Genomic DNA, 27078 nt, shown 5'->3' with positions numbered 1-27078 from the left:
TCTTTACATTTATTTTGCATAGCAGCCAATTATTAGTAGAATTTTGAAAATTCAATTTCCACCATCAACAACAGTGCTCTATTAACACAAACCCTACTTTATTCAGGGTTGCATTGCATCCATTAATTTCAGCAGATTGGCCTACCTATCAAACCAGGGGTGAAATTTGACCGGTTTCAGACCAGTTCAGATGAACCAGTAGGGATGATTTGAATCAGTTTGCCAAACTGGTAAAAAACACCCTTGATTGGCCCCGCCCATGCCTGCCTGGTCACCCACTCAGTCGCCCAGTCATTGCTCACCTTTCTAGCCACTCGCTCAGCCATTCCAGCCACTTGACCCACCCACCCAATCTGAACATTTCTCCCTCCTTTCACAGCGGAGCTCTTGCAGTCTGTCCCTCTAAGGTACTTTGACCCCTGGGAGGGAGGAGGCCAGGGGGGAAACATAAAGGGAGCAGCAGCTCCGCTGTGAATGAAGGGAAAAAAGTTCGGCTTCTGTCTGCCACAGCATTCACTATGAGCCCTTCTCGCTCTCATACAAACATTTTTTCCTACTGGGTTCCGCGGGCATGGCTTGGGGGGGTGGGTCATGTAAGTGAGTGAGCATGGCCATGAGTGACATCGAGTTAGTCATGCCCACTCAGTCACAGAACCCACCATCACCACCAAGCCATGCCCACATAACTGGTAGGGAAGAAATTTGAATTTCACCCCTGTATCAAACTCATATGAATGTTTCAACTTTTGAATGTAACCCATGCGTCTCAATAATTCTGGCAACATATTTAATAAAATCAGGGAAAATGTTGCAAAAGAAATATATTTGATTTAAAAAAAGAGTAGGATTACTGTTTTACAGCTGTTACCTGAGATGATAAGATAATTCCTTAATGTTTGGGAGAATATATCACTATGGTAACATGTTTCACCTGAACAGTTATTTTTAATCAGCTTCATTATAACTAATCCAAGACACTTTATTGCTATTTTTACATTCATAGAAAAACAGAGAAGAAAACAAAATATTAACACAGCTATAAAAACTCTATCGTATCTTAATTGTGAGTGTTTAATTATTGAGAAAAATGTACATTTCACTTTTATCTATAAAGTTTTGAAAATGAATATTGGAGCCACAATATTATGCAGCTTATTCTGAACTAGTTTTGAATTATTGCAGCAAGATTGATTTTTTTAAGAAAACCTGGTAAAGAACTAAAAGAAGGATACCATACCATACTCTGTTTTCTGATCTTGGCAGTTTTTTGCTCTCCAATCATGTTTTGATTTAGTTTCTGAACTTTTTGTTACCAGACTAGGTAACATCATCAGCAGGATTTTCTTGTTCTATTCTTCTTAGCTTATAAATGTCTTGTGTACCAGTTTGGTCAGTTGGTCGTGTGGCTGGTTGTTTGTTTAGAGCTATATTTAAATTCATAGCAGCTGACTGGTTCTCTTGTTGGTTGGTTATTCGAATGGTAGCATTAAGAATTATTTTCTGACATACCAGGCAAAAGCCATTTTGTTTTCCACAACTACAGGTCTGCAAAAAAAAAATTCCAGAGCTGTTTTGGTTATTCCACATAATCTTTATGTTTTTTGGTGCGCTGAATCCAAAAATGACCTCCATTTTGTCATAGGACATCAAGTTTCCTGACAATTTAGGTAACTATATTAAATAAGGCAATACTTCAAAATAAATTGAAATAGACTTATAAAATTAAAGTTTTATTACAATATTTTCATGAAAATCCTTTTTTTAACTGAAATAAGCTCACCTACAAACACTAAACTCAATTCTTCTTCCTTGTGAGGCTCCTCTTGGTGCATTTACATTTGTGAGTAGCATCTGGAATGTCTCTCTAAAGCATCCAACAGTAGTCTGCCATCACTGTAATGCTCCATTTTCCCTGGTATCTCCTTTCCATCTCTTTAATGTCTTGATGGAATCGTTCACCTTGTTCCTCGGGCTCCCAAATTTTCAGGAAAGTAGTCAAGATGGGACTGGAGGAAATGCACTTTCAAACTCATCAGGCAACCTAAAGCTTGAAATGCTTTCAGCATTCTTCTGACAATCTTTTTGTAGTGAGGATCTTTGTTATTGCCTAAAAATTTCTGTACGACTTCTTTAAATGCAATCCACCCTTCTTTTTGAGGATCCTTCATGGTATTGACAAACTCTTGATCAACTATAAGCCTTGTAATGTCTGGTCCGATGAACACACCTTCCTTCAATTCTGCCTCCAACAGGCATGGAAATTTGGTGACCAAGTATTTGAAGCATTCTCCATCTCTTGGAAGTGATCTTACAAATTGCTTCATCAATCCCAATTTTATGTGGAGAGGTGGTAGAAGAACTTTATGGAAAGGTACAAAGTTTCTCGGAGGACATTTTTTTCACTGACTGTTATCACCCTCGGCTGCCAACTCTTCTTGGTCCAGTGATTTTGTTGGTTCTCAACTGTCCCATACACACAGAAAACAAGGGTATTTGGTATACCCAACTTGTTGCCCAAGCAGCATGCACAAGACGTTCAAGTCCCCACACACTTGCCAACCATGGTCTTCATATTTAAGTTTACGGAGAACCAATTCCAAGTTCTCATAGGTTTCCTTCAAGTGTACAGAATGACTTACAGGTATGGAAGCGTAAAAACCATTGTGGTGTAAAACTACTTTGAGGCTTCTTTTTGAAGAATCTATAAAAAGATGCCATTGCTCTGAATCATATTGGATTTTAAATTGACCCATCAGACCTTCGACATCGATGCAATAAACCAACTTGTCTTCCTGGGTGAAGTAAGGAACGAATTCCTTTTCACGATGTTTGAACCATGAAGATGACACTCCTAGCAACAATAAATTCCTGCTTTTTAGCCTTGATCCGAGTAACTCAGCGCCATCTTTGGGAAGATTCAAGTCTCTTACCAAATCATTCATCTCCTCCTGAGAAAACAATTTTGGTCTTGTATCATCTTAAAAGTCAGAACTTGATTCATCATCTGGTTCAGGTATGACTTCACCTTCATCGGAGCTAGGTATCTCTTCCAAGGTAGCAGGGGGCTTGGGTACTGGTATATCTGTGCCATGGGGGATGGGACAAATTGCTGAGTGAAGATTGGGGTAATGAAATGGAATGCTTTCATTTGGAATTAAACCTTTTCACATCGCATGAACAAAAGTAACAGTCATCACTATGGTTTTTTTGCTCTCGCCATACCATAGGAATCCCATAACGGAAAGATTTTTCTTACCATTGAACCAGTTTTGGAGGTCCTCAACACACTGTTTGCACACTTTATGAGGCACCCAAACTTTATCTTGATCTCCAATTTTTAGTCCAAAGTAGGCAAGGTATATATTTTTCACAAAGTCTGTAATATTCTGTTGTTGCTTCAACACTGTATATTCACCACAAATGAAACAGAAACTGTCTGGTGAATTAATACACTTTCGCGGAGCCATAACGTAACGGTTGAAGAATGACAAGCTAACATGAATTGCGATGAAAAAGTGTGAACAGCCTAGAACCAAGAACCTGATGATGATTTGTGCACAAGTGTGGCATGCAGGAGAGAGTAGCTCTTTGTCTGTACACAAGATGTCACAGTGCTGGCCACGCCCCCTGCACTGACCAGAGATGCTGCTATCTGCCCTATGTCTCCCTCCCACTGGATTCTTCAGGAAAGATTAACCCCTTCTACCATTAGAAGCACAGACTTAAAACTTGCTTAGCTTATGTATATATTGCTGACCATCAGATTTACAGTGCTATATTTTTTTAACATAATTTGGACAAACCCTTTAAGGTTTTTTTGGCATTTTATATCTTAATTGCACATATGTGAATTAATTAATAGTAATTTGGACTTTAAATTTGGTTAAAAACCCATAATATAAAAAAATACCAATTTGTTTTAAAAAATGATACATTTGAAGACAATTTTGCATGTTGTGGCAAATCATGACGTCTAGGAGTTTTTTCAATATTTTATTTGTTTTCAGCACACCAAAATACATGGAAATTAGATGAAAATAATCAAACAGCTTTTTAGTTGCAGACCTGTAGCTGTATCAGTGGTAGAAATATATTCTGCTGACGTATCACCCTTGTTGCTACTAAATATTGAGAATTTAGAAAGTTATTACTAACCAAATGAACTCAACATTTGGTAATATCATGCCTGGGGTGTTCAGGGACAATAGAGTTTTGCCATTTTCAACACCTGAAATGCTGTTGTAGTTAAGTCAGTGCAAACCACTCTTGGTTTTAACACAATGAGCACAATTCATTACATGGGAGATATATCAAAAGGGTTTTTATTCCTTGCATCTTATTGACAAGCGGGATTGTTCCTCCACTTACTTCAACATATGAATCCTTGACATTCACATTATATTATAGTATAGTCCAACCAAAGATTAAGTAAATAAAATAAAAGCCATGTAGAGCACAAATTATGTCTGGGATTCTTGTGGGGACGGGACACAATCCTATTTGCCTCCAGGGTAGAACCTGGATGCTCACAGCACACTGATGTACAATTATCTAATTCTACAGGCAAAAGCAGTAAGAAAAAAAATGTTAATCACACAGCTCATTGCTTTGACAGTCTTCTCCCCATTGCATTTTTAATTTGGTTGTAGGATGAGCTGTTTGCCAGTATTCTAATGATATATCTCTCCTCTTCATTATGCATTGGTTAACAAGCTGTTTAAAAAGCTAACAATAACTGCAGATGGAGCAGCTGGTAATAGTTCTGCAGAGCAATATGTATTTGATGCTTTTTTTAAAAAAAAGTCTGAGAAAAACCCTTTACTTGAAAAGACACCCCTTGTTCTGGAATTTGCTTTTTTATTTTTTTTAAGGGAAGCAATTTTTATAGAAGTACTCCTCCCCTTTCATGACCATAATTAACTTCATAATTTCCACCCCCAAGCCAGGGGGCGCACAATTTTATGATCTTTTTTTTGGCTGTGTTTTTTAAGTGAATCACTGCAGTTGTTAAGCAAATCATGTGGTCATTAAGCAAATACGGCTATTCCTATTGGCTTCACTTGTTAGAAGCCAGTTAGGAAGGTTGCAAATGGTAATCATGTAACCGTGGGTTGCTGCAACCAGCATAAATGCATACCAATTTCCAAGCACCTGAATTTTAATCACGTGATTATGGGTTACTGCAACTGGTATAAGTGCAAGAACTGCTGGTAAGTTACTGTTTTCAAGTGTGTTGTAATGGTTGCTAAATTAATGGTCGTAAGCCAAGGACAAGTGCATGCATTGTTTTTAAAAGATCAGCAAAAATGAAACTGCACAGCACAATAACCACTATGAGTTATTGCTTAAGTCCATATACTTACAACCAGCCAGCCTGTCCGTAGAAAGAGAACTACTCCAAAGATGTTAATCATACAGGAAGTAAAGACACCATCCCATGTTCCAAAAAGCACTGGTTCCCAAACAAAAAGTTGTATTTTCCACCAAGGTTTGTTAGGCGTCTGATAACTCTGAGGAGAAAAAAAACTTGCAAGTTACTTTTAATTTATCAGCTTCCTAGTTGTGGCAGCAAAGAAGTAGAAAAATCCATGCATGCCAAATACTTTGTACCAGAAATGCACATCAAAGCTTTTTATATCTAAGTTTGCACATAAGCTAGGATTTAATCATAGCTTATTGAACACCCAATAGTGACTGGAGATATACTAGGTCTCCGCAAAGCCTTTGAATGAGACATTTGCAATACATGGAATCACAGAGGAACATTCTCTTTTTGAAGCATTAAGCAGCTCTGGTTTTTACATGGTTTTCACATGTGAAACAATTCATACAAATGTTTTGCACAGCTTTCAGTCACAAAATATGTACTAGATGTAACCATTGTGCAGGTAGTCCTTAAGTTATGACCATATTGAAGCCTGCCCATCATGATCGCAATTTGTGATGGTTGTAAATAGGGTTGTCAAAAACCAGTAGTAAATGCTACTGTTGGGCCAAACCATTATAAAATGCAGTAATGTCACTGTGGGATTCTACAAACAGCTACAATATAGCCTAGCTGCCAAAAACACTGAACTGTGGTCATGTGACCATGGGTGGAGGACAACCATTGGAAGTACCCCCAAGAAGGCCCTTCTTAACTTCAATCACTAAGCAACCAGTCAGAGGTCAAGGGCTATCTGCTGTCTAGAACCACCTGTGAATCCACTCTATTTCAAGAAAAATTTTGGATAAATAATATTGGAAGTTTCTATGGATGGTTATTGCACTGGAATTCTGTCACAAACACAAGATGACTTCCTTGTGAGGAAGGTCATTTTGTTCAGCATTTGCACTTGTCACACTATGAGTAAGCAGAATGCTCTCTTGGTCTTAAACAAGGAAAATAAAATATTGTATAATTAATCCTTTGGGTGTGATTGATGACAACCTATTTTTTACAAATATTCTTAATTGATGATCTAATTATTTTGTAAAAAGCTAGAAATTAGTATGAGCTAATTTCATAGTATATACAAAAAATTGATACGACATGATATGAGAAAATATTTATAGTTAGGCCTTGACTTAATGGCCAGTTGTTTAGCAAACAAAGTTACAACCAATTTGAAAAGGGGGACTTAATGACTCATAGCTGAAGTGCTGACAGAGTCTGAAACTTGGCAACAGAAATACATTTATGGCTGTTTGCAGCATCCTGCAGTCACAATTGCATTTTGCAACGGTTTTGCCAGTTCTGGTTGACAGCAAACCGAGTGCTCTTAGTGAACAATGGATTTGCACTTACGACTGTGATGTTCCCTCGACAACCATAGCGTTTATGTAACAACCATTGGAAAATCAAGTCAATCATGTGACCGACACATGTTATGCAAAAGACCATAAGGAGCAGGCTCTCTTATAGTCATATGGCGAGGTCTAGCTGTAATCCATTATGCCCTTCGTCCTGCAAGGTCTCAGAAGGCAGAACTCGGTTGATAAATAAAAGATAAGCCTTCTTAACATACCTGTTTGGCTTCTTCAAGGAAAAGTTCTTGCACATGCCCATCACTTCTCATGCTGGTCCTGATTTGGGGCAGAAATGGGGCACTTTTCACATTGGATGGTTCTGCCATGACAAAGACAAGCCACTGCAGGGAGTGTTCCAGGTCAACTATCATGCCCAGATGAATCCCTGTAGGAGTAAGATGTGCCCAGCAGATATTTCATGGCTTTATGGCAGCCAGCCTTGGCAGAAACACAGGTTACTGTCACCTCAACACATGTTGACACAACCAGGTGTCACTGAAGTGGAGGAATAAAACTGGAATAAAAATAGCATAATATAAATTGTTTGTGCTATATGATAGCCTGAAGAAGACATTAATATTAAGGCTTATGCACCCACAGTATCTGAATGCTAGATCTGGTTTTACTTCTCCTCACTGCGCTGACTTACTTCCCTAATGCCTTGCAATGCACCAGCATGAAAAATAAATAGATCTTCAAGTCAAGCTTGATAGCCATGAAGCATTCTTGGCAGCAGCGTGGGTTTGCTATGTGCACTTTTTCCAGGATGTTTTTCAACTTCCCAGACTTCTCAATAGCTCTGAATTCCCTATGGGAGACCAGAGAATTGATCTATGCAAGAATTAACCAGGTCTAGCCCTACTTAGCTTCCAACCGCACATAAAGTCAGCTAAGAGCTGCTACATGTGGAGACACCCAAAAGAGAGTGATAAAGAAAAACACTGCCCATCAGTTAGCAGATAAAAGGAATGTAAAATAGAACATTCTTAATTTTAGGAAAGAAGATGGACAGACTTTGTTGAGCATATAGTTATAGTAGAACAACAATGTTTTCATTTACTCTTTTTTTACACCTGGAAAAGGAGCTTATGATTTCCAGATATTAACTAGAACTGCCAATATCCCTCTCCAGGCTATCTGGAGTTGATCCATTGCTCCATTTCAGGAACAATCTGATCATCAACTTGAAGCTCAAATCTTGCCACCTTGCCTTCTCATTGGGGCAATATTTTTCCTTATCCTTTCTGTCTTATAGCTGCTTTCCTACATATTTCCCACTGAGTATACCTAGTGCACTAAACTGTGTTGGGTAACTGGGCTCACAAATCATATTGGCTGAGTTCAGGCTCTTCTCACATATTGTTAAAGGTATTCCTGCACTCTGTGCAAACTTCCCATGAAGCCAAATTGAAGCAGTTAAGATTCATTGGTTTCCCAGTGCTTATTCCCCTCCAGTGGAAAGAAAGAATCTTTGCCAGCCACCACCACCCTTGCTGTTTTTTCAGTGTTACTGTGGCTTCACACAGGGAAGAGAGCAGCAGGGAATGATGAACTTACAACACAAAGGGAAAAAATTATGCAAATCAGTAAGGAAAGTAAAATGTCAGACTACTTTTAAAAAGAATCCAACAGAAAGCTGCAAGTAGAAATTTTATTTTGCAAAAGCTTCACCGTTATTTTCCAACATTCATTTTGCATGGTGAAATGCTTCCAAGAAAAAGCAAAACTAAATTGAATATTTCTAGGGACGTCCATTTGAATGCTTTATGTTCCCAAGGGATTTGTTTACTGTAATGATGTGGCATTCAGAAAAAGAAGTCTAGTAACACATGAAGAGAAATGCATGTACAGAAAGCAATTATTCTAGTATACTGAAAAATATGAAAAACTGATAGCAATTTTCAAAGGATGGCTGAGAAGTCCAAAGTGATGGATTCTCCTTTAACATTCACTTTAATATCTGACTTCTTTCTCTTTCTCTCCCAACTGTTCCTAGCTGCCAGGGAACAGATAAGACAGTTATTAAAGGTGTAACATGATTGCTTGCCAAGGGCTTTTGATCTTGGAGCAAGAATTGTCTGTGAGGCAGTCTTCTGATGCCGAGCCTTTCTTTAACAGGATATGCACATGAAGTCCATATGAATTTAATCTGAAACAGGATTTTTTCAGAAAGATTAGCTGCCCGACTCCATATATTAGATACAAATCCTATAAAACTCAGAGATGGTTCACATATTACGCTAGATTAAGCTATATTGTGTGGTGGATTTTGTAAACTACCCTGAATCACTTGTGTGAGATGGGTGGTTCTATAAATCATATAAATAAAGGAGTTATAGCTAATAATGGCTTACAAATAAGTTATAAATGGCTGGTTCTGCTATACTGAAGCAGTAGGGGTTACTGTGATATGCAGTAAGCCTTCCTCTAAAATGAATGTGCATTCAATTGAATTTGACCGTGTTTACTTATTATCAATAAACTTTTGGAAATCTTTCAAAACATCTGTGGAGCTCTCATTGAATTGCTGATATTTTACAAATGTTCTCTTTTCACACAAGGTTCCTTTTTTCTCAGGACTTCATCAGACAATAGTTTTACACAGCTGTATTAAAACTTGTTTTCTGTGTTCAAACTGTTTCAATCTTGTATTATTTAGTTTATCTTTTATGTGGGTTCAGCCACCAATTTGGAAATGTTGCTGAAATTTTTATTTGTAGAGGATTTTCCCCAATTTTATGTATGTATGTATGTATGTATGTATGTATGTATGTATGTATGTATGTGTGTATGTGTGTATCTATGTATCTATGTATCTATGTATGTATATATGTATGTACATATGATAATTTATCACTGCTGTTCCATTCACATATAGAAATAAAAAAATATACACATCTGCATTTAGCTTTATTATAATACTCTTCTAAAGTCCCAGAGCCAAACTACTAGCTGGTAAAGACCAGATTGCTCTGAGCAACTGATGGGGAATGAGAGGCCAGACTTTCATTTTTGGCAATCTCTTTTCATTTTCATCCTTAATAATTTTTTAAAGTTTGTTCCATAGCTTCTCTGTTTGTCTATCAAAGAGATTCAGAATGTCAAAGCAATTCCTGCGAATACAGCTTAAACATACCTATCTCTTTAACTGTTATTCAAATAACTTGGTTTCTGATCCTCTCACCATCTTGCATCCCTCCTCTGAACTCACCCGTTTGTCACTGTCCCTTTTGAACTACAATACACAGAATTGAACGCAAGGGACTGATCAAGGCAAAGCACAGTGGCATAATTATTTCTTGTGATCTGAATTCTGTTTCCATTAATACCTCCTAAAAAAACAAGTGCATCACACTGGTGGTTCACGCTTACCATGTGATCTCCTAGAACACCCAGATTCTATTCATTACTGCCAAACCAGATCTTTTCTCCCCCCCCCCATCTGTACTTGTACCTTTATTTTTTTCTCATCACATCCAAGATTTTATATTTATCTGTGTTAAATTTAATCCTGTTTGCTTCAGCCCACTGTTCAAACCTGTCTAGAATTTTTAAAATCTTCTCCTTTTCTTCTAAAGCATCGGCCACTTCTAGTTTTATGTCAGCTGCATATTTGGTAAATATTTATTCAACTGCTTCCACCAGGTTATTAATAAATCATTGAATACCACAGAGCTCAGGGCTGAGTCCTGTTGCATTCAGCACAGTAGAATTTTCCAATGTCAAGTCATTTGTGAGTATTTCTGAGTGCAATCATTCAGCCAATTATGAATCCGTTACAGTTCTATCATTGGGACCGTATTCTACCATTTTATTAATGTCAAATGCTTTGAAGGAATGAAGATGTGCTTTGTCCACAGCACTTTCCCCAATCTAATAAAATAATATGTCAATCAAAAATGAAGATAAGGTTTACATGGCATGACTGCTTATGCAAAATCCTTGCAGGCGCTTGTTAATTGTTGCATTACTCTCCAAGCGCTCATAAAATGTGCTCTTTAAGAGTCCATTCAAGGACCTGGTCCACAATGGACTTTATATTAATTTCTCTTTCCTGTTTACAAAGTGGTAGCCTAGTGAGAGTAGGTCTGTCTTAGTTTCTCTACTGCTGAGAAGCAAGCATAATCTTGATAGGCCATTTTATCATAATCTGGTCCATATAGTTATTAGATCTATTGTTTAAAGGTAAAGGTAAAAGTTCCCCTTGCACATATGTGCTAGTCGTTCCTGACTCTAGGAGGCAGTGCTCATTTCTATTTCAAAGCTGAAGAGCCAGCGCTGTCTGAAGAAGTCTCCATGGTCATGTGGCCAGCATAACTAAACTCCAAAGACACCCGGAACGCTGTTACCTTCCCACCAAAGGTAGTCCCTATTTTTCTACTTGCATTTTTACATGCTTTTGAACTGCTAGGTTAGCAGAAGCTGGGACATGTAACGGGCGCTCACTCCATTACATGGCACTAGGGATTCGAACCACTGAACTGCCAACTTTTCTGATTGACAAGCTCAGCGTCTTAGTCATTGAGTTACCACGTCCCTTATCTATTGTTTAGGCATGAGCAAAAATAGTATGCCTATTTATTACCTGATGCTAGGAGTATCACCTGACCTGAAAGATGTATCTCTCTGCTGCTATCTAATGGTCTTAGGGATTTTTGCAGAGTCTGAATAGGATAGCTGTATCAGAAATAGTCAGGTTGTCAATATTTAATTTATATTAAACAACTAACTGGATCCAAAATTTGCAATTCTAGAAACATGCATTTTAGAGACTACTTGTGCAGTAAAAAGTTCAGGTAATATAAAAGCTGAATTAAATTAATTAATAAAAAACTGGCCAATCTCCAATGTGAAAATGGTTTCACATCCATATAGTGATAAAAGAAAATGGCTTTAGAAACAAGATACAGTAATCGGTGGCTTTTCTGATTTGAGCTCCAAGAGGCCTTTGCAAAGCACACCATAATAATAATGGAGGACTTTAACTACCTTGACATCAACTGGGAAACAAACTCTAGTGGAAGATCAAACAGATTCCTGACAAACCTAGCAAACAACTTTGTCTCCCAAAATACAGAGAAGGCAACGAGAGGATTAGCCATACTGAACTTATCGCTAACAAAATTCTCAGTAACAGAAATAAAATTATAGAAGGGATTGAAATTACAGAAACCTTGGGAGGGAGTGACCATGTGATATGGGAATTCAACTAATAATGAAAGCACAAGGGAATAGAAAGAAGTCAAACTTTAAGAACGTCTGGAGAGATGATCCGCATAGGCAATACTACGTAAGCCTGAGAGATCTGTCCCAGTTATAGAACCTAGAAACCCTATCCAATAAAGTTGCCAAAATAATGAAGAAAAAATGGCAAAAAATAAAAATCCTAAATCTTATGTGCTGTATTTGCTTGTAGTATGTGATCATAGGCAAAAGCATTCACACAGATGAGCGGTCATGTCTGTTAGAGACACAGTGAGTGCACAAAAGGCAATCATGTTCTACTCACTACATTTACAATACACCTCCCCAAAAAAATTTCTATAGATCTCTTAAATTCCCAGTTTAAGGGGTGCCTGCAGCCTTGTTCATTTTAAGGCACTTAAATAATAAAACCTTTAATAAAATCTTCCAGAGACATTGTTACTGCACCATTTCTTAACCTTCGCCGCTTGAAGGTGTGTGGACTTCAACTCCCAGAATCCCCCCAGCTAGCTGTGCTGTGCTGGCGAATTCTGGGAGTTGAAGTCCACACATCTTCAAGCTGCCAAGGTTGAGAAACACAGTGTAACAAAATACCGGCTAATTTTCGAAGTGGGCGTTTGAAAGGGAGACTTTTAAACTGCGGGTTGGGAAGAGGCGGCCGAGGGGTTCGCATGACCCGTCCTCATTCGCGCAGTCAACTTGCTCCAGCGCGCTGCAGACGCGGAGAGCGTAGCCTTTCCCGTGTGGGTTGGAAGCCACTTTGGGAGGGCTCGGCTCCTACCGACCGTGACGAGGCAGCCTGCCAAGAAAGAGACCCAACCCACGCTACGACGTCGGCGGTGGCGGCGGTTTCCTGGATCCGGGAGCCACCTGTCTCGGTTGCCCAGCTTCCCTCCCCTCCGGTTTCAGACGGACCCATTCGGAGCCTTTTCCGAAATGAGGGAAACCTGCCTCCCGCCTCTTCTGAAGCTTTGCATGAGTCTTTCCCGCTCTTGTCCCCTTTAGACCTTGGCTTCCCACCCACTTCAGACGGGCGCGAGAGGCGGCTTTTCCTCGCCGACCCTTTGCTTGACCCGCTCCCACCTGCAATCGCGGCGGCCGAACCATCCTAATCAGGGGTTCCCAGCGCTCACCTGTCTTCTTCTGCGCCGGGTGCAGAAAAACCCGAGGCAGCCTCCTCGCCTCATTTGCTGGGCAGTCTGGATTGCCTCCCTCCTGGCTGCCACGTGGGTTGACCTGTGGGTGGCTCTTTATGGGGCAGGAAGGGCGATTTCCAGGATGTTTGCTCTTATTTTGGCCCTCCTCTTTCTTTCTTTCTTTCTTTCTTTCTTTCTTTCTTTCTTTCTTTCTTTCTTTCTTTCTTTCTTTCTTTCTTCCTGCTTTTCCCTCTCCTCTTTCCTTCTTTCCCAGGAGAAATATTCAAGTTCCTGGAGTTGCTGAGGAAAAGAAAGACTAGGGCTGACTTGATTAAGGTGACCAGATTTTCAGATTGGTAAAGAGGGACACCATTGACCTGGCGGGGGGGGGGGGGTGATTAAAAATTTTGTATTTTGTCAAAAGCTCACAAAAGGCAATTAATGACCCCAGGACACTGAAACCATCAATCTGTTGCCAAACAAAATTTTGATCACGTGACCATGAGGATGCTGCAACGGTCGCTAAGTGTGAAAAATGGTCGCAACGGTCGCTAAGTGTGAAAAATAGTCATCACTCACCTTTTTCAATGCCATTGTAACTTTGGTCACTAAACGTTTCCCCCTCCTTGAGACACCTCACTTCTTCCTTCCTTCATTCCTCTTGCTTATCTACCTTCACCTTATCCGTCTTCTGCTCTTTCCCTCCCTTCCTTTCTCCTTCCATCCTCTCTTCTTTCCTCACTCACTCCCTTCCTCCTTTTCTCTTCCTTCCTCCTTCCATTCTTTCAGCTTCCTTTCTTTTGCCTATCTACCTTCTCTTTCTGCTCTTTCCATCTCTCTCTTCCCCTTCGCTTCTGTTCCTTCCTCCTTCCATCCTTTCACCTTTCCTCCTTCCTATTTCTTCCTTCTGCCTATCTACCTTCACCTTCTCTGTCTTTCTGCTCTTTCCCATCTTCCCCTTTCCTCCCTCCCTTCTTTCCTTTCTAGTTCCATCTTTTCTTCTTTCCTCTCTCCCTCCCTTTTTCTTTCTTCCTTCCTCCCTCCTTCCTCTTGCCTATCAACTTCATCCTCTTTGTCTTTCTGCTCTTTCCCTCTCTTCACCTTCTCTTCCTACCTCCTTCCCTCTTTTCTCCCTCCCTTCTTCTTTTTCTTCTTCCTTTCTTCTTCCATCTTCCTCCTTCTCCTTCCTCCTTCCTCCTATTCTTTCTCCTTCCTTCCATCTTTTCTCCTTCCATCTTCTCCCCCCCCTCCCTTCTTCTTAATAAGAGCCGAGGTGGCACAGTGGTTAAATGCAGCACCGCAGGCTACTTCAGCTGACTGCAGTTCTCCAGTTCGGCTGTTCAAATCTCACCGCCTCAGGGTTGACTCAGCCTTCCATCCTTCCGAGGTGGCTAAAATGAGGACCCGGAATGTTGTTGGGGGCAATATGCTGACTCTGTAAACCACTTAGAGAGGGCTGAAAGCCCTATGAAGCGGTATATAAGTCTAACTGCTATTGCTATTCTTTTCCTTCCCCCCTCCCTCCCTCCTTCCTCTCCTTCCCACTCTCTCCTTGGCAGGGGACAAAACCCAAGGGCTAATGGGGGGGCAGCAGAGACCAAATAAAGTCAGAAGATCTTATTAAAACTTTCCTATTTGTTGGATCGCATTGCTGCGAACTTATAAACCAAATCAGGGGAACATTTTGCAACCGAGGGTGCTGCAAGGAAAGGGGGCAGGGAGGCAGCCCTGCCGTTTCCCCAGTTTTGCAAGGAATGAGAAACGGTGCTTTAATCCGAAGGAAAGGATGACTGCAATCGGAACCGCAGACAGGGAAAGAAAGAAAGAAAGATCCTTGTAGCACAAAATCCACCTTTGCATGGTTGTGAAAACATAGGTAAAACAAAACAAAAAAGCACAGTGTCCCTCTGAATGGGACTCAGCGTGACTCCGATTTGAATACAAGGACATGGAGCCAGGCGGTGAGATAAGCACCTTCATTTGCATTCTCTGCGACCATGATGCTTTGCGAGGAACAATCCCAGGGGCTCCCCGTGACTTTTTGCAGATTTTTCCTTTTATGCTTAAAAAAGGGGGACTTTTTAAAAACACCACAGAATGAGCTGTCAGCCTGGCAAAATGCAACCCCTTCCTTCGTCCTCCTCCTCCTCCGTCACTAACAGCTGGGGGCTCAGAAATCGGAGCGAAAAGTCAGTCCTCCATCTCTTCCCTCTTCCTGGATTCACTCCGAAGTTTTTAAAATCCCCCTTCTGTGCATAAATACCCCTTCAGCCTCTCTCCCTCTCCCTCCCTCCCTCCCTCCCTCCCTCCCTCTCCCTCCCTCCCTCTCTCTCTCTCTCTCTCTCTCTCTGTATCTGTTTGTCTCTCACTCTCTATGTGGCTCTTTGCCTCTATCTCCCTCCCTCCCTCTGTCTCTCTCTCTGTCATTCTCTCTTTGTGCTGTCTCTCTCTCTCTCTCTCTCTCTCTGTCTCTCCTCCCTCCCTGTGTGTGTGTGTTTCTCACTCTGTGTGTGTGTCTCTGTCTCTGTCTGTAAGCCGCTGTCGCGCCTGTCGTCCTGGATCAGGCTGAGCTGCCTGTCCTTGTTCAACATCTCCCGGGGTGCACATCCATTGTAAAATCCATCAGGTCGTCCAAAGTAGCGGGCTCAGCAGGACCTTGGCTGAATGTGTGAAAAGGTTCAAGTCCGCTGCTCACTGCTCCTCAGATAGTTGCAAAATTCTCTCCAGAGATTCTGGCAGGCGGAGGCAGCGCTTGCCTCTCGAGCTTTGGCGAAGGGGATTTTTTTCTGCGGGACGGAGCCTGGACATCAGGGAATTTCCCCACCGAAGTAGAAGGCGAGGCTTTCAAACTAGTCTGATCCTGCTTGAAAAGGTTGCTGTGGCGGAGCAAAGGGTGCCCTGGCTGAGGATTCCCTCCTTCAGTGGGTCTCTGGAATTCCCCCCCCTTTTTTTTTCTACAGAAGGAAAAGGTTTTTTTGACTGGGCAGCTCAACGTGATTAAAGCCGTTCTTGCCCACGTGCACGCGCTGCCCTCCTCTCTCTGATAGCCGCCTGGTTAAAAAGGAGGAGGAGCCCATCGAGGAAGACGAGGAACGCGAGGGGGATCCCTGCCCCCGCGGATGGGCTCCGGACTAGCGTAGCCTCCTCTTCCTCCTTTTTAACCAGGCAATCTTTTTAACCAGGCGATCTTCGGCTGCTGCATAAGCCCACAGGCACGCACTGCCCTCTTCTCTCTGATAGCTGCCTGGTTAAAAAGGAAGAGGAGGTTCCGCTGGTTCGGAGCCCATCTGCGGGGGGGAGGGATCCCCCTTGCGTTCCTCATCTTCCCGGATGAGCTTTTTAACCAGGCGGCTATCAGAGAGAAGAGGGTAGGGCGTGCCCGTGGACTTGTGCAGCACCCGAATTCTCGCCTCCTATTCTTCGGCTGTTGCACAATCCCAAGGGCACGCGCTGCCCAGTCTGATGAATCCAGCGTGGCTTCAGAGAAAGAAGGGGTACAAGAAAGCCCCCCCCCATCCCCGCTGCCTGAACGTTTGAATGAAGGAGGCTGCAGTCTCCTTTGTCCTCGGCTATGCGATTTTCTTTCGTTCTCTGCTACCCGAACGAGTGAATGAAGTAGAGGAAGAATGAAAGGAGATTGCATCCCTTCTGTCTCCCTGTTGCTCAGAAAAGCAACTCCAGGAAGGTCCTTTGGTGGCGGCAGGCGTCCTAGAACCTGCCTGCTAGCAAAGGACCTTCCCGAAGTTGCTTTTCTGAGCAACGGGGAGACAGAAGGGACAAAATACCGGCCGGCTGGGATGGGTACACAGGGCTGGGGGCGGGGCAGGCTTACTTCCGGGTCCGGTCACAAAAATCGGGACTTTTTAAGAACACCCGGGATGCGGGACAAATTGTGCAAAATCATGACTGTCCTGCCAAAATTGGGATGTCTGGTCACCTTAGACTTGATAGCCGTGTCCCACAAAGAGGAGGAGAAGGTCAAACTATTTTCCACAGCATCAGAAGGAAAGATGATAAACAATGGATGAAAGCTAACCAGATTCAGCAGGTTCTGACCAGTTCTGGAGAACTGGTAGCAGAAATTTTGAGTAGTTTGGAGAACTGTTAAATACCACCTCTGACTGGCCCCGCCCCCATCTATTCTCTGCCTCCTGATTCCCAGCTGATCAGGAGGAAATGGGGATTTTGCATTAACCTTCCCCTAGAGTGTGAAGGGAATGGAGATTTTACAGTATCCTTTTCCTGCCACGCCCACCAAGCCATGGCATGCCCACCAAACCGATAGTAAAAAAAATTGAATCCCACCACTAAAGCTAACCAATGAGAGAAGCAACCTAAAGTTAAGGAGAAATTTCCTAACAGTGAAAGCAATCAACCAATGGAATTGTTTGCCTTCAGAAGTTGTGGTTCATGGGTGGCTTTCAAAAAGAGACTGGACATCATTTGTCTGAAATGGGGAGAGGGGGTTGGACTAGAACAGTGTTTTTCAACCACTGTGCCGCGGCACACTAGTGTGCCATGACATAGTGTAAGGTGTGCCGTGGGAAAAACACCCGCCGGCATTGCCACGCGCGCCCCGCTCCCGCCCACTTCCCCCCCCCCGCCAACGCGGGGCCCTGGAGCAATGGAGGAGAGCGAAGAGCTGCTCCAAGGAAGGGCGCAAAAGGCGAGGTTTTTGAGGAGGCTTTTCCCGTGGGATTCCCGTCGCAGGAGGAAAGCGCGGAGCCCAACCAAGCCAACTCGGGCTCCGCCTCCCTTTTTGTATGTCCTCCTCCTCCACCACCACCGGGGGAGAAAAGTGCCAGCGCCGTCCCGGAACAGGCTGCACCAAACGGCCGCGCGCCCAGGCTCAGCGGGAGGCCAAGTCCGCGCGCCCAACCTCACCTGCGCCAGTCGGGGAGGGGGAAGGAGGGGGAGGGGGCGAGCGCCGCACCTGGCCGGCCTCGGGGAGGACATCACCGTGCCACCCCTCACGCTCCCTTCGCCGGTAGGATGTGATATTTGAACGGGCTGCGGAAGGGGGGGCGCGTAGTTACACCTCTCCCCCATCACCTGAATCTCCACCCGCTTCCCTTTCCCCGGACCGCTCCAAAGGCGCATCCTTTCCTCCTCACCCCCCCCCCCCCGGTGGATCCTCCGCGCGCGTGGCTGGTGAGATGAGCTTGCTGGTGTGGAGGGATCCAAAAAGTAACATTTTTTTTTTACCCTTTGCTTTAAAAGAAATGAAAACTTTTATCCAGCAAAGGAGAAGTTCAGAAAGGTGAGGAGGACTTAAATTCGAAGCTTTTATTCCGTGCGAGGGTTGTTTTGCTTTACTTAATATGTGAGCTTGGGTGGAAGGGGATGCTGGGCAGGGGTCTGAGCTGGGCCTGCATACAGAGGCCAAGAGACCCTCCCAGCCAGCCCCTGCCCTCTGAGACCATGGGAGTGAGGATCCCACCTCCACAGCCAGCCACAGGAAAGGCTCTTCAGGGGGTCCACTGAGAACCCAAGCCCAGGGCTGCTTTCTTTTACGCACACCACACACACACACACACACACACACACACACAAACACACACAAGCAGACAGTTCACCAGACCAAGAATCAGCCCCTGCTGCAAGAGTCTTGCTTCCCAACCTTGGTTGACTGAAATAACACACACACACACAAACACACACACACACACACACACCACTGAGCTGGCCTTCCACTGTGGCCTGGCAGGGAGGCTCCTTACTCAGTGTTGACCAGGGTGCACCATTTTCTAATGGTGGTGTGCCTCGTGATTTTTTTCATGAAAAAAGTGTGCCTTTGCACAAAAAAGGTTGAAAAACACTGGACTAGAAGATCTCCAAGACACCTTCCATCTTGAATTTTGCTCCATTTTGCGACCTTTCTTGCAGCAATTATTAAGTGAATCACTGCTTGTCAGAGATGATCACATGACCCTGGACAATGCAACTATCACGCCTGTTGCCAAGTGCCCAAATTTTGATCACATGTCCAAGGTGATGCTGCAACACTCATAACTCTGAAAAACAGCCATGTCATTTTTTTTCAGTGCTGTTGTAACTTTGGTCACCAAATAAATGGTTGTAAGTTGAGCACTACCTGTATGTGCAGAAGACCAATTTCAAACAGTTACCCTTGAACACAGTTCTTTAGAATGTGTAATGTTTTTTATACTTAAGAAAGGAAAGAAGGAAAGAGAAAGAAAAAATGAAAGTGAGCCAAAATAAGAGCCAACATCCTGGAAATCTGCTTTAATTTGCTTTAAATAAATAAATAAATCCTGTTATTAAATATTTTGTGGCAAATAATGTTCATTGAAGTATTATTAACAACTGAGCAAGGGCACTGAATATTGAATATTTTCAAATCTGATTCTGTAATTTGGTTTTGTTTTCAAGGGTGCGTATGGGGATATTTTCACAGCTCTGGCTGTGTATGGAAAGAAAGGAGGAGACAAGGGAGGCCAAAGCAGATAAAATATGCAGTTATGTAGATTTCTTTTAGTAAATCACTTAATAGAAACTGGATTTCACATTTCAATTATAGGTAACCAAAAAAACCACCAGAAAACCAACATAGAGAAAGGGATCGCACTTTGACACTGTCTTGGCTATTGTGATAAACTTTTAAGAACTTTATTGATTAGTTAATCAACTTTTTTGTTGCTGTGAACTAGCTGTAAATCTTGAACTTTCTGAATCATGAAAAGATAGAGGCAAATTCACTATATTTTATTCTTAATTTTCACATCAATTTTTGGAATAGTTCATTTATAGCACAGAAAAAGGAGAATTGGTAACTTGCCCTTAATGAATTTATCCAGGCTGTTGCCAAAGTTAAGATATATAAAATAAGACTTCCAGCAAATGCTAGCTTTTATAAATATATTGTGTATCACAGACAAATATTATCTGAAAGAGACATGGTTGGTCAAATATTTCCTAACATAATGTTTTCCAAATGCTGTTAATGAATACTTTGTTTTGCTATAATGAAGTAGAAAAACAGTATTTTGACATTATATTAGAAGCCTTTGGGAGAAAATACATCTACCGGGCCATTTATAGTTCTTTTTTGTCTCTTTACAAAATATTAGCTATCTTGCTGAGGAAATTAGTTTACTTGTTCTTCAAACAGCTTTGCAGTTTGTTTAGCTTATGCGCTAACAGATTGTCCAATCTTTCCCCCCTATTGCATTGAGGAAACTGATTTAAGCACATCCTGATCTCTTGTAAATTGTCTCCTGGAGCAAAGAATGCTTCCAAGGCATTTTAAGGGTCTAACAGGAACTGTGGAAATACTAAGATGGTTTGCAGTAGGAAAAAAATAAAGACCACAATCAGTGTGTCTAACCACAGACAACATAAGGCACACCCACTTTGATTTTTTTTTAGAATCGTGAAGAGTGCAATTCACAGTTCTAAGTGATAGTTCAAGTTGATCTGAAACTTTGATGGCAGAATATTTGACAATAGTGATATCCAGATGGCATAGAATTTTATTGTGTTCATTATTTATTACAGTTTTCCTATATTCCCCTCTACAGTCCAGATTTTCAGAGCATGTTGCCAAGTATTTCTAATCATGACAAAATAGCAGTAACTAGAAAGACAACACACACCAGCTTAAAAGCATTAAAATGGTAAAAGAATTCATCAGAAAACATAAAAATTTCTGGCAAGTGAAAATATCATCCCCTTCTGGAAAAAAAAATCAGGATGAATGAGGTTTCTTGGAGAGGAAATTCTGTAACTGCAAAGGTCAGGAGAAAACCTTGTTATTTTCTGCCACCAGCCATTTTCTCTAACACATCTTGCTCCTTTTAACTCATAGTTTCCTTGTGACTTTCCTGTCTCTTCATAACAGCAACTAAGAAAGGGTAGACAACTCTTAGCAATATCTAATTTCATTACTGATAGACCTTAATTTACTGAAGGGTTCCATTGGCTCATTCCCTTAAGGCAGGGGTGTCAAACTCAGGTCATCACAGGAGTGCTGTCACGTGATGTATCAGGACTTTCCTCCGCCTTCGCTAAATGTGTGGGTGTGGCCAATGTGTGATGCATCCAGCCTGCAGGCCAGGAGTTTGACAGCCCTGCCTTAAAGTAACCTGCAGCACCTTGAACTATGTTTCAAAATAAAGCAGCAGGCAAGATTTGGAACTTCTGCCACTGTAATTTACATTCTGGAGGAAAAACATTACAAATTAAAACATCACAGATTTTTTGTCTGTTAATTAATCTTGTTAATCAACCAACTACTAAGGTCTCTCAGTCATTTACAGGTCAAAACAGGGGAAAAAATTGTTAGAACCGGATGTATTAATAACAAAGGATTAGAAATATTAAATGTAAATGTTTAGGGTCTTTTATAAAGTCAGAAATAGTTCAATCCCCTCAATTTTCACAAACTCACAATAGCCAGAAAAAAGGCTTAATTCTGAGTTAAAGTGCATAAAACCTGCAGCAAGTGTGTGTGTTTGTGTGTGTGTGTATGTGTGTGTGTATGTATATGTATATGTATATGTATATAATTAATAAAGTTCTACTGCTGGTGACTATATGAATTTATGCCATTTTCCTGGCAACTTTAAGGAAATGGTAGTTTTGCCTTCCTCCAGATTTCAGCTTTTCATTCTAACCTATACAGGGAGTCCTTGTTAACAACCACAGTTAGAATTAGAATTTTCATTGCTAAGCAAGTGAGTCTTGGCTGAGTTGACCACCTTTTTTCGTCATGGTTGTTAAGGTAATAATTGTAATTGTTAAGTGAATTATACGATGCTTAAACAAATCCAGATTTTCCCATTGATTTTGCTGGTCAAAAGCTGCCTAGTAAGATCGTAAATGGTGACCACATGACCTCAGGATGCTGCAACTGTCAAAAATACATTCCAGTTTGCCAAGCAGCCAAATTTTGATCATGTAACTGTGGGAATGCTGCAATTATTGTAAATGTGAGGACCAATCGTCAGCCAACTTTTTCAGTCCTGTTTTAACTTTGAACAGTTACTAAAAGAATGGTTGGACATTGAGGGCGACCCATGACATTCCCCAGGACTCTTCTATCTGAGCATTAAATAGGGCTTACCCTTCTTCTGAGCCCAGACAAAAGAGTTCAAATACTGCCACAGCTGAGGCACCTATTAATAACATGAGTATACTATTATAATATCTGGAGTAGTCTTCCCCTATGTCAGTTTCATACTGTGAAGACAAAGCACAGCGACCAGGGTTCAAAACTGCTTAATTTCACATATGGAAGCTATGATAACCAAAGTAATTTTTTCACTTTCTATCATGAATAGCTGATTTCCAAAAATTGGATGTCCTGATAACTAGCTCTTGACCAAAGAAAAATGGTGGTTGAATTGAACAGTATGGTACTGAATTGAATAGTACCAAGCAGACAAAGGGGAATAGAAAATATGGCTACAAAATGTTGCAGCGAAACTCCCTAACAGAATGCAGTATTTTTAGGGCAGCAAGTTGCTACAGCAACAGCCCGTCTTTCTTGCTAAATTAGTGAGAAGTTTCACAGTAAAGTAGGCATACCACAGGATCCTTGAATCCTGTAAATGGGAGGCATGGAAGGGGGGAGGGAGTCAAAACCTTGCAAATGTTAAATAACAAAACAGAACAAAAAAAGAGAGATGGAAAGCTGTTCCAAACAATTATTAGCATAGAAAGAGCAATTATAATAAATAGAAAATAGCAATTATGATAAATAGAAAAAATATATAGTTCCAAGAGAAAATAGTGATCCAAGGAAAGTCCATGATTTTTAGTTTACTTTATAAAGACCATCTCCAACTTGGTGCTCTCTAGAAGTGCTGAGCTACAACTTCCATTGTCTATAGACAAAATGGCCCTTAACTAGCAATGCTTGGTGTAGGTGATGAGATTTGTGTTCAGTGCATCTAGAGAATACTACGCTGAAACTTTTGTATAATGGATACATTATATCTGGTCAGTTTAAAACTATCAACCTTTATTTTAGGAACGAGAAACATGTGGTCTAAGGCCATATGCCATTCTTGGCTCATTTTCAAAAGTCCGCTGGAAGCAATTAGATCCGCCCTTTGACCAAAGCTATCTGTCCCTTCCCTCTCCCAGTCTGCAGCTTGGGAGATAGATCATGGCATCTGAAAGAGAATGAGATACAGAAAAGGGAACAATTAAGAAAGGGGAACAAACAAGAAAGAACAGGTGTCAAAAAAGGCACAAAGGAGGAGGGGAATGGCATCAGCTGTTTTACACAGGATTACATCCTGTGCTGGATTCATTTCCACCTCCCAAAGCCCCCTGGGTAATGTGACCGGAATGTTTTTTTTCTCTTAAGTTTCACCTCTGCTTCAAGATAGCTACTGATAGCATCGAAATGACTTCAATTACTACAATATGCAAAAGAACAAGTTGTTGGTTTTTTAAAAAACCCATTAGGGACCATTGTTTCTTAGATTTCAAATAATTCAGATTTTGGATTGATTTGATTTTGTTATGAATAGACTCTGACGAAAGAGTCACCTGAGGATAAGAATAATTCTGAAAGACATCTGAAAGTATTGTTTTCCAGTAATTCTGTCTTTTATATAGGTAGTGTCAGGTGCGACTTCATTTAATAATCAGGAAAGAAACCACTCAACTCCATTTGATTGAAATTAAATGTACTTTTACTAATTACAAATGAACAGTAGCGAAGCGAAGCTGAATCTGGTTAATTAGGCGCGAAAGCAAAGAATATCATGTATAATTGAATCCCCTCCCCTTGGCACCCCATAATCCAATTATAATTCACCCAACTGTCAGGTGGGAGATATCTTCAAAAAACATCACCAGGATGGAATGCTGGACAGTTAACCTTGGTGGGAAACTCCCTTCCTCCGCATGCGCAATGAGATGGTCAGACCAGCATCTAGAATCTTCCTCCAGCACATAATGATTCCCTTCCCAAATACCATGCCCCCCCTCCCCGTTTCAATGGCAGCCAAAGCAACAGCAAAGCAGAGGCTGACAGGTAGATGCTTTGGTACCTAATCCTATGTATATCCCCTTTGCCCTTGTAGTCATCCATTTGTAGCTCCCAAAGCATTCTTAGATTGTGCTGCCAGATTTTAGTGGGGAAATGGCCATTTCTCAGTGATGTAATTTTTAGTTCAAAAACAGCAAATGAAACAGCAAAGGAATGGGAATATATATCTCTGGGGAAGTTTATTGTTCTTGTTCCTATTCTGGATCCAAAAAATCAATTTAAAAATGGCCTGAGTATTTAGCCCCACTCTTTCTAGTAAAGTCACTGGCTCCTACAGCAGGCAAGTGATTTTTATGTATTTTATTTATTAAACTTGTATGCTGTCCATCTCGCCAGATGGACCATGTTGAGAGGAAGAGAAATATGCAAGCTTGCTGGAGATAGACTATCCAGGGACAGTTGCTTTTTTTTTAATATAAGAGACAAATACACAGCTACTAAATTTGCCTATATTCTGCTTTGAAGATATAATTTCTAAAAGGAAATAAATAGTGATGGCTCTAGAACAGGGCCCAATGACTCTAGAACAGGACTCGATGACTCTAGAACAAGATGTGTCACACACTGGCCACGCCCATGCCTGGTTTAGCAAAGGGGGAAAAGTCCCAATACATCATGTGATGCCGCCGTGAAAACATGAGCTTGACACCCCTGCTCTAGAATGTTGGGGCACAACTGGACAGAGCAGCAGTGAGTAATACAGATTAACACTGCAATAACTATAGCAGTGAGATACTTTCTTGGGAGAGGTGTGTAGATGTGAATAAAGAAGTAAAACTGTACGTATTCATCATCGATAGGAGTCGAAACATTGCAGGAATTCAAGGGAGACTTTAGGAGGCTCAAGAGCAGGGGTGGGAAATTAATTTTCCCAAGGGGCCAGATCAGAGGTGGTATTCAGCAGGTTCTGACCATTTCTGGAGAACCAGTAGTGAAAATTTTGAGTAGTTCAGAGAACTGGTAAATACCACCTCTTACTGGCACCACCCCCATCTATTCTCTGCCTTCCGAGTCCCAGTTGACCAGGAGGGAATGGGGATTTTGCAGTAACCTTCCCCTGCCACGCCCATTAAGCCAAATCCACCAAGCTATGCCACACCCACCAAGCCATATCTATAGAACCGGTAGTAAAAAAAATTAATCCCACCACTGGCCACATAACAAACTGGGATTATTGAGGAGGGCCGAACCAATGTAACCTGATTTGATGTCCTCAAACTCCATCACCTCAACTCCTCAGGCTGCACCAGGGAAAGGGAAAGTACTGCACAAAAATGCTTTCTCTCCTCACCCTCATCCAGACACCAGCCAACTAAAGGAGCCCAGGTCAACTATGCAGAGCTGGACCTGACTTCCCTTTTCTTGCCACCTGTGGTGCGCTTATTTACTTTTGATTTCTAATTTCCGATTGACCTCATGTGGGCTGGACAGGAACAGCCAAAGGGTTGGATGTGACCTGAAGGCAGTAAAATGCCTAGGTCTGCTCAAGTGGATTCTTTTCCTCCAAATTAGTTCATCTTCTTGCCTTATCAAGGCAGTTTGTTTCCTTCTTCCACCCTTTCTCTAGAGTCGGTTCACATCAGTGCTCAGATGAAAGTTGAGGCAAAAGAGATTAAGGCAATTGGAGGCTGTGTTCCTTCTTATTGCCTGCAAACTTGAAGAATGCAGATAAGCAGTCAGCAAGATGAATGGCAGAAATGTTGATGGCCTCTGGATTCCAAGATCGGGTCAACAACATAGATGAGATTGGAATATGGAAGTATTGGAGCATAAATATGTTCCATTAAAAATATTCTTTGTTTCTCTAGAAACCTGCCAAGAACATATCCTGGAACTGGCAGTTTAAGAAAAGAAACACAGCCAGCACATGGAAGGGCTTGAAGGATACCAGACACAACATGACTTACAAACTCTTCCTTGCCTATGAGCAAACTGTGGCTATGTTTCTATGACATGCTAAACCAAAAAGGTCATTTAATCTGCAAGGGCATCACCATTTTACTTCCTGTTGCCTGTGTATTTTTTAAATAAGTTTTGTGGTTGACCATGTTTTCCAAGCCTAACTTATCCTTCCAAATTTTTGAAAAACAGGGCTTTTGCTCAAAGATTTTTTTTTAACTTACAAACTTAATTCTAAAAGGGTTTGCTTTCAGCTAAAGAACTGCATGTGATCATGGATAAAATAGCAGTACATGCAGACTCATTTGTGAAGGATAATTCCATCAGACATTAAAACCAGACAGTCAGGAAACTGACTGACCCCCAACAATATCAATAGAAAAATGAAGAGAGCCAGATCAATAACTAGGGAGGGCATATATATATAACACAGGAATTAAACAACCAAACACCATGAGCAGTCACTCATATCTCACAGCATAAGTCACTCAAATACATTATTAATAAGCTATAGAACATACTGGGCAATGACACTACACTGTCTCAGACATTGGGTGGTGGCCCCAAACTTGCATTCAACTTGAAGCAGATTCTCACAAACATCAAGACACAACAGGAGAAAATGCCAATCATGGGAACCAGACTCCGCAACAAATCCCAGACATTTCCTTTGTCTCCACATCTATGACAACAGCATCAACACAGGCCCCAACAAGCCTATAGGATTAGAGGTGTTTCTCCTCCAATAACATTTTCTCCTCTGGATTCTACTTAGGATAGACAGGAGAAATTTTGTGCAAAAGAAAGAATGACACGAGGTTAGCATCAAAATCAGATAAGGTAATGTCAAAGCATTCCAACCTCTGAGGAAATCCCATAGTGACTGTTTTATAAAATGGGAACTTTAACAGCATCATCAAGTGAGAAACTGTTGAATACAAAGACACTTCAAATGTTCAGGCAATCTCAGGAGAGCTCAACAAATGCAATGGGTTTTAACAAATTACAACAGTTAATTAATAA

The 27078-nt window shown here is 41.5% G+C and overlaps 1 protein-coding gene across 1 annotated transcript in view; it reads right to left on the bottom strand.

Moving 5' to 3' along the window:
* SLC12A8 (solute carrier family 12 member 8) overlaps positions 1-13214 on the bottom strand; it is a 69838-nt gene extending 56624 nt beyond the window's left edge. The window contains 3 exon segments of the mRNA XM_032230159.1: positions 5364-5510; positions 7008-7303; positions 13128-13214. Of these exon segments, the coding sequence (XP_032086050.1) occupies positions 5364-5510; positions 7008-7160 (300 nt within the window). The 5' untranslated portion in view covers positions 7161-7303; positions 13128-13214.
* Between the last annotated feature and the right edge of the window lie 13864 nt (positions 13215-27078).

Source organism: Thamnophis elegans, chromosome 1 (assembly GCF_009769535.1).
Source record: "Thamnophis elegans isolate rThaEle1 chromosome 1, rThaEle1.pri, whole genome shotgun sequence".
NCBI classification, from domain to species: Eukaryota; Metazoa; Chordata; class Lepidosauria; order Squamata; family Colubridae; genus Thamnophis; species Thamnophis elegans.
Note: the sequence above shows the minus strand (reverse complement) of the source record. Positions and strands in the feature narration are given on the sequence as shown.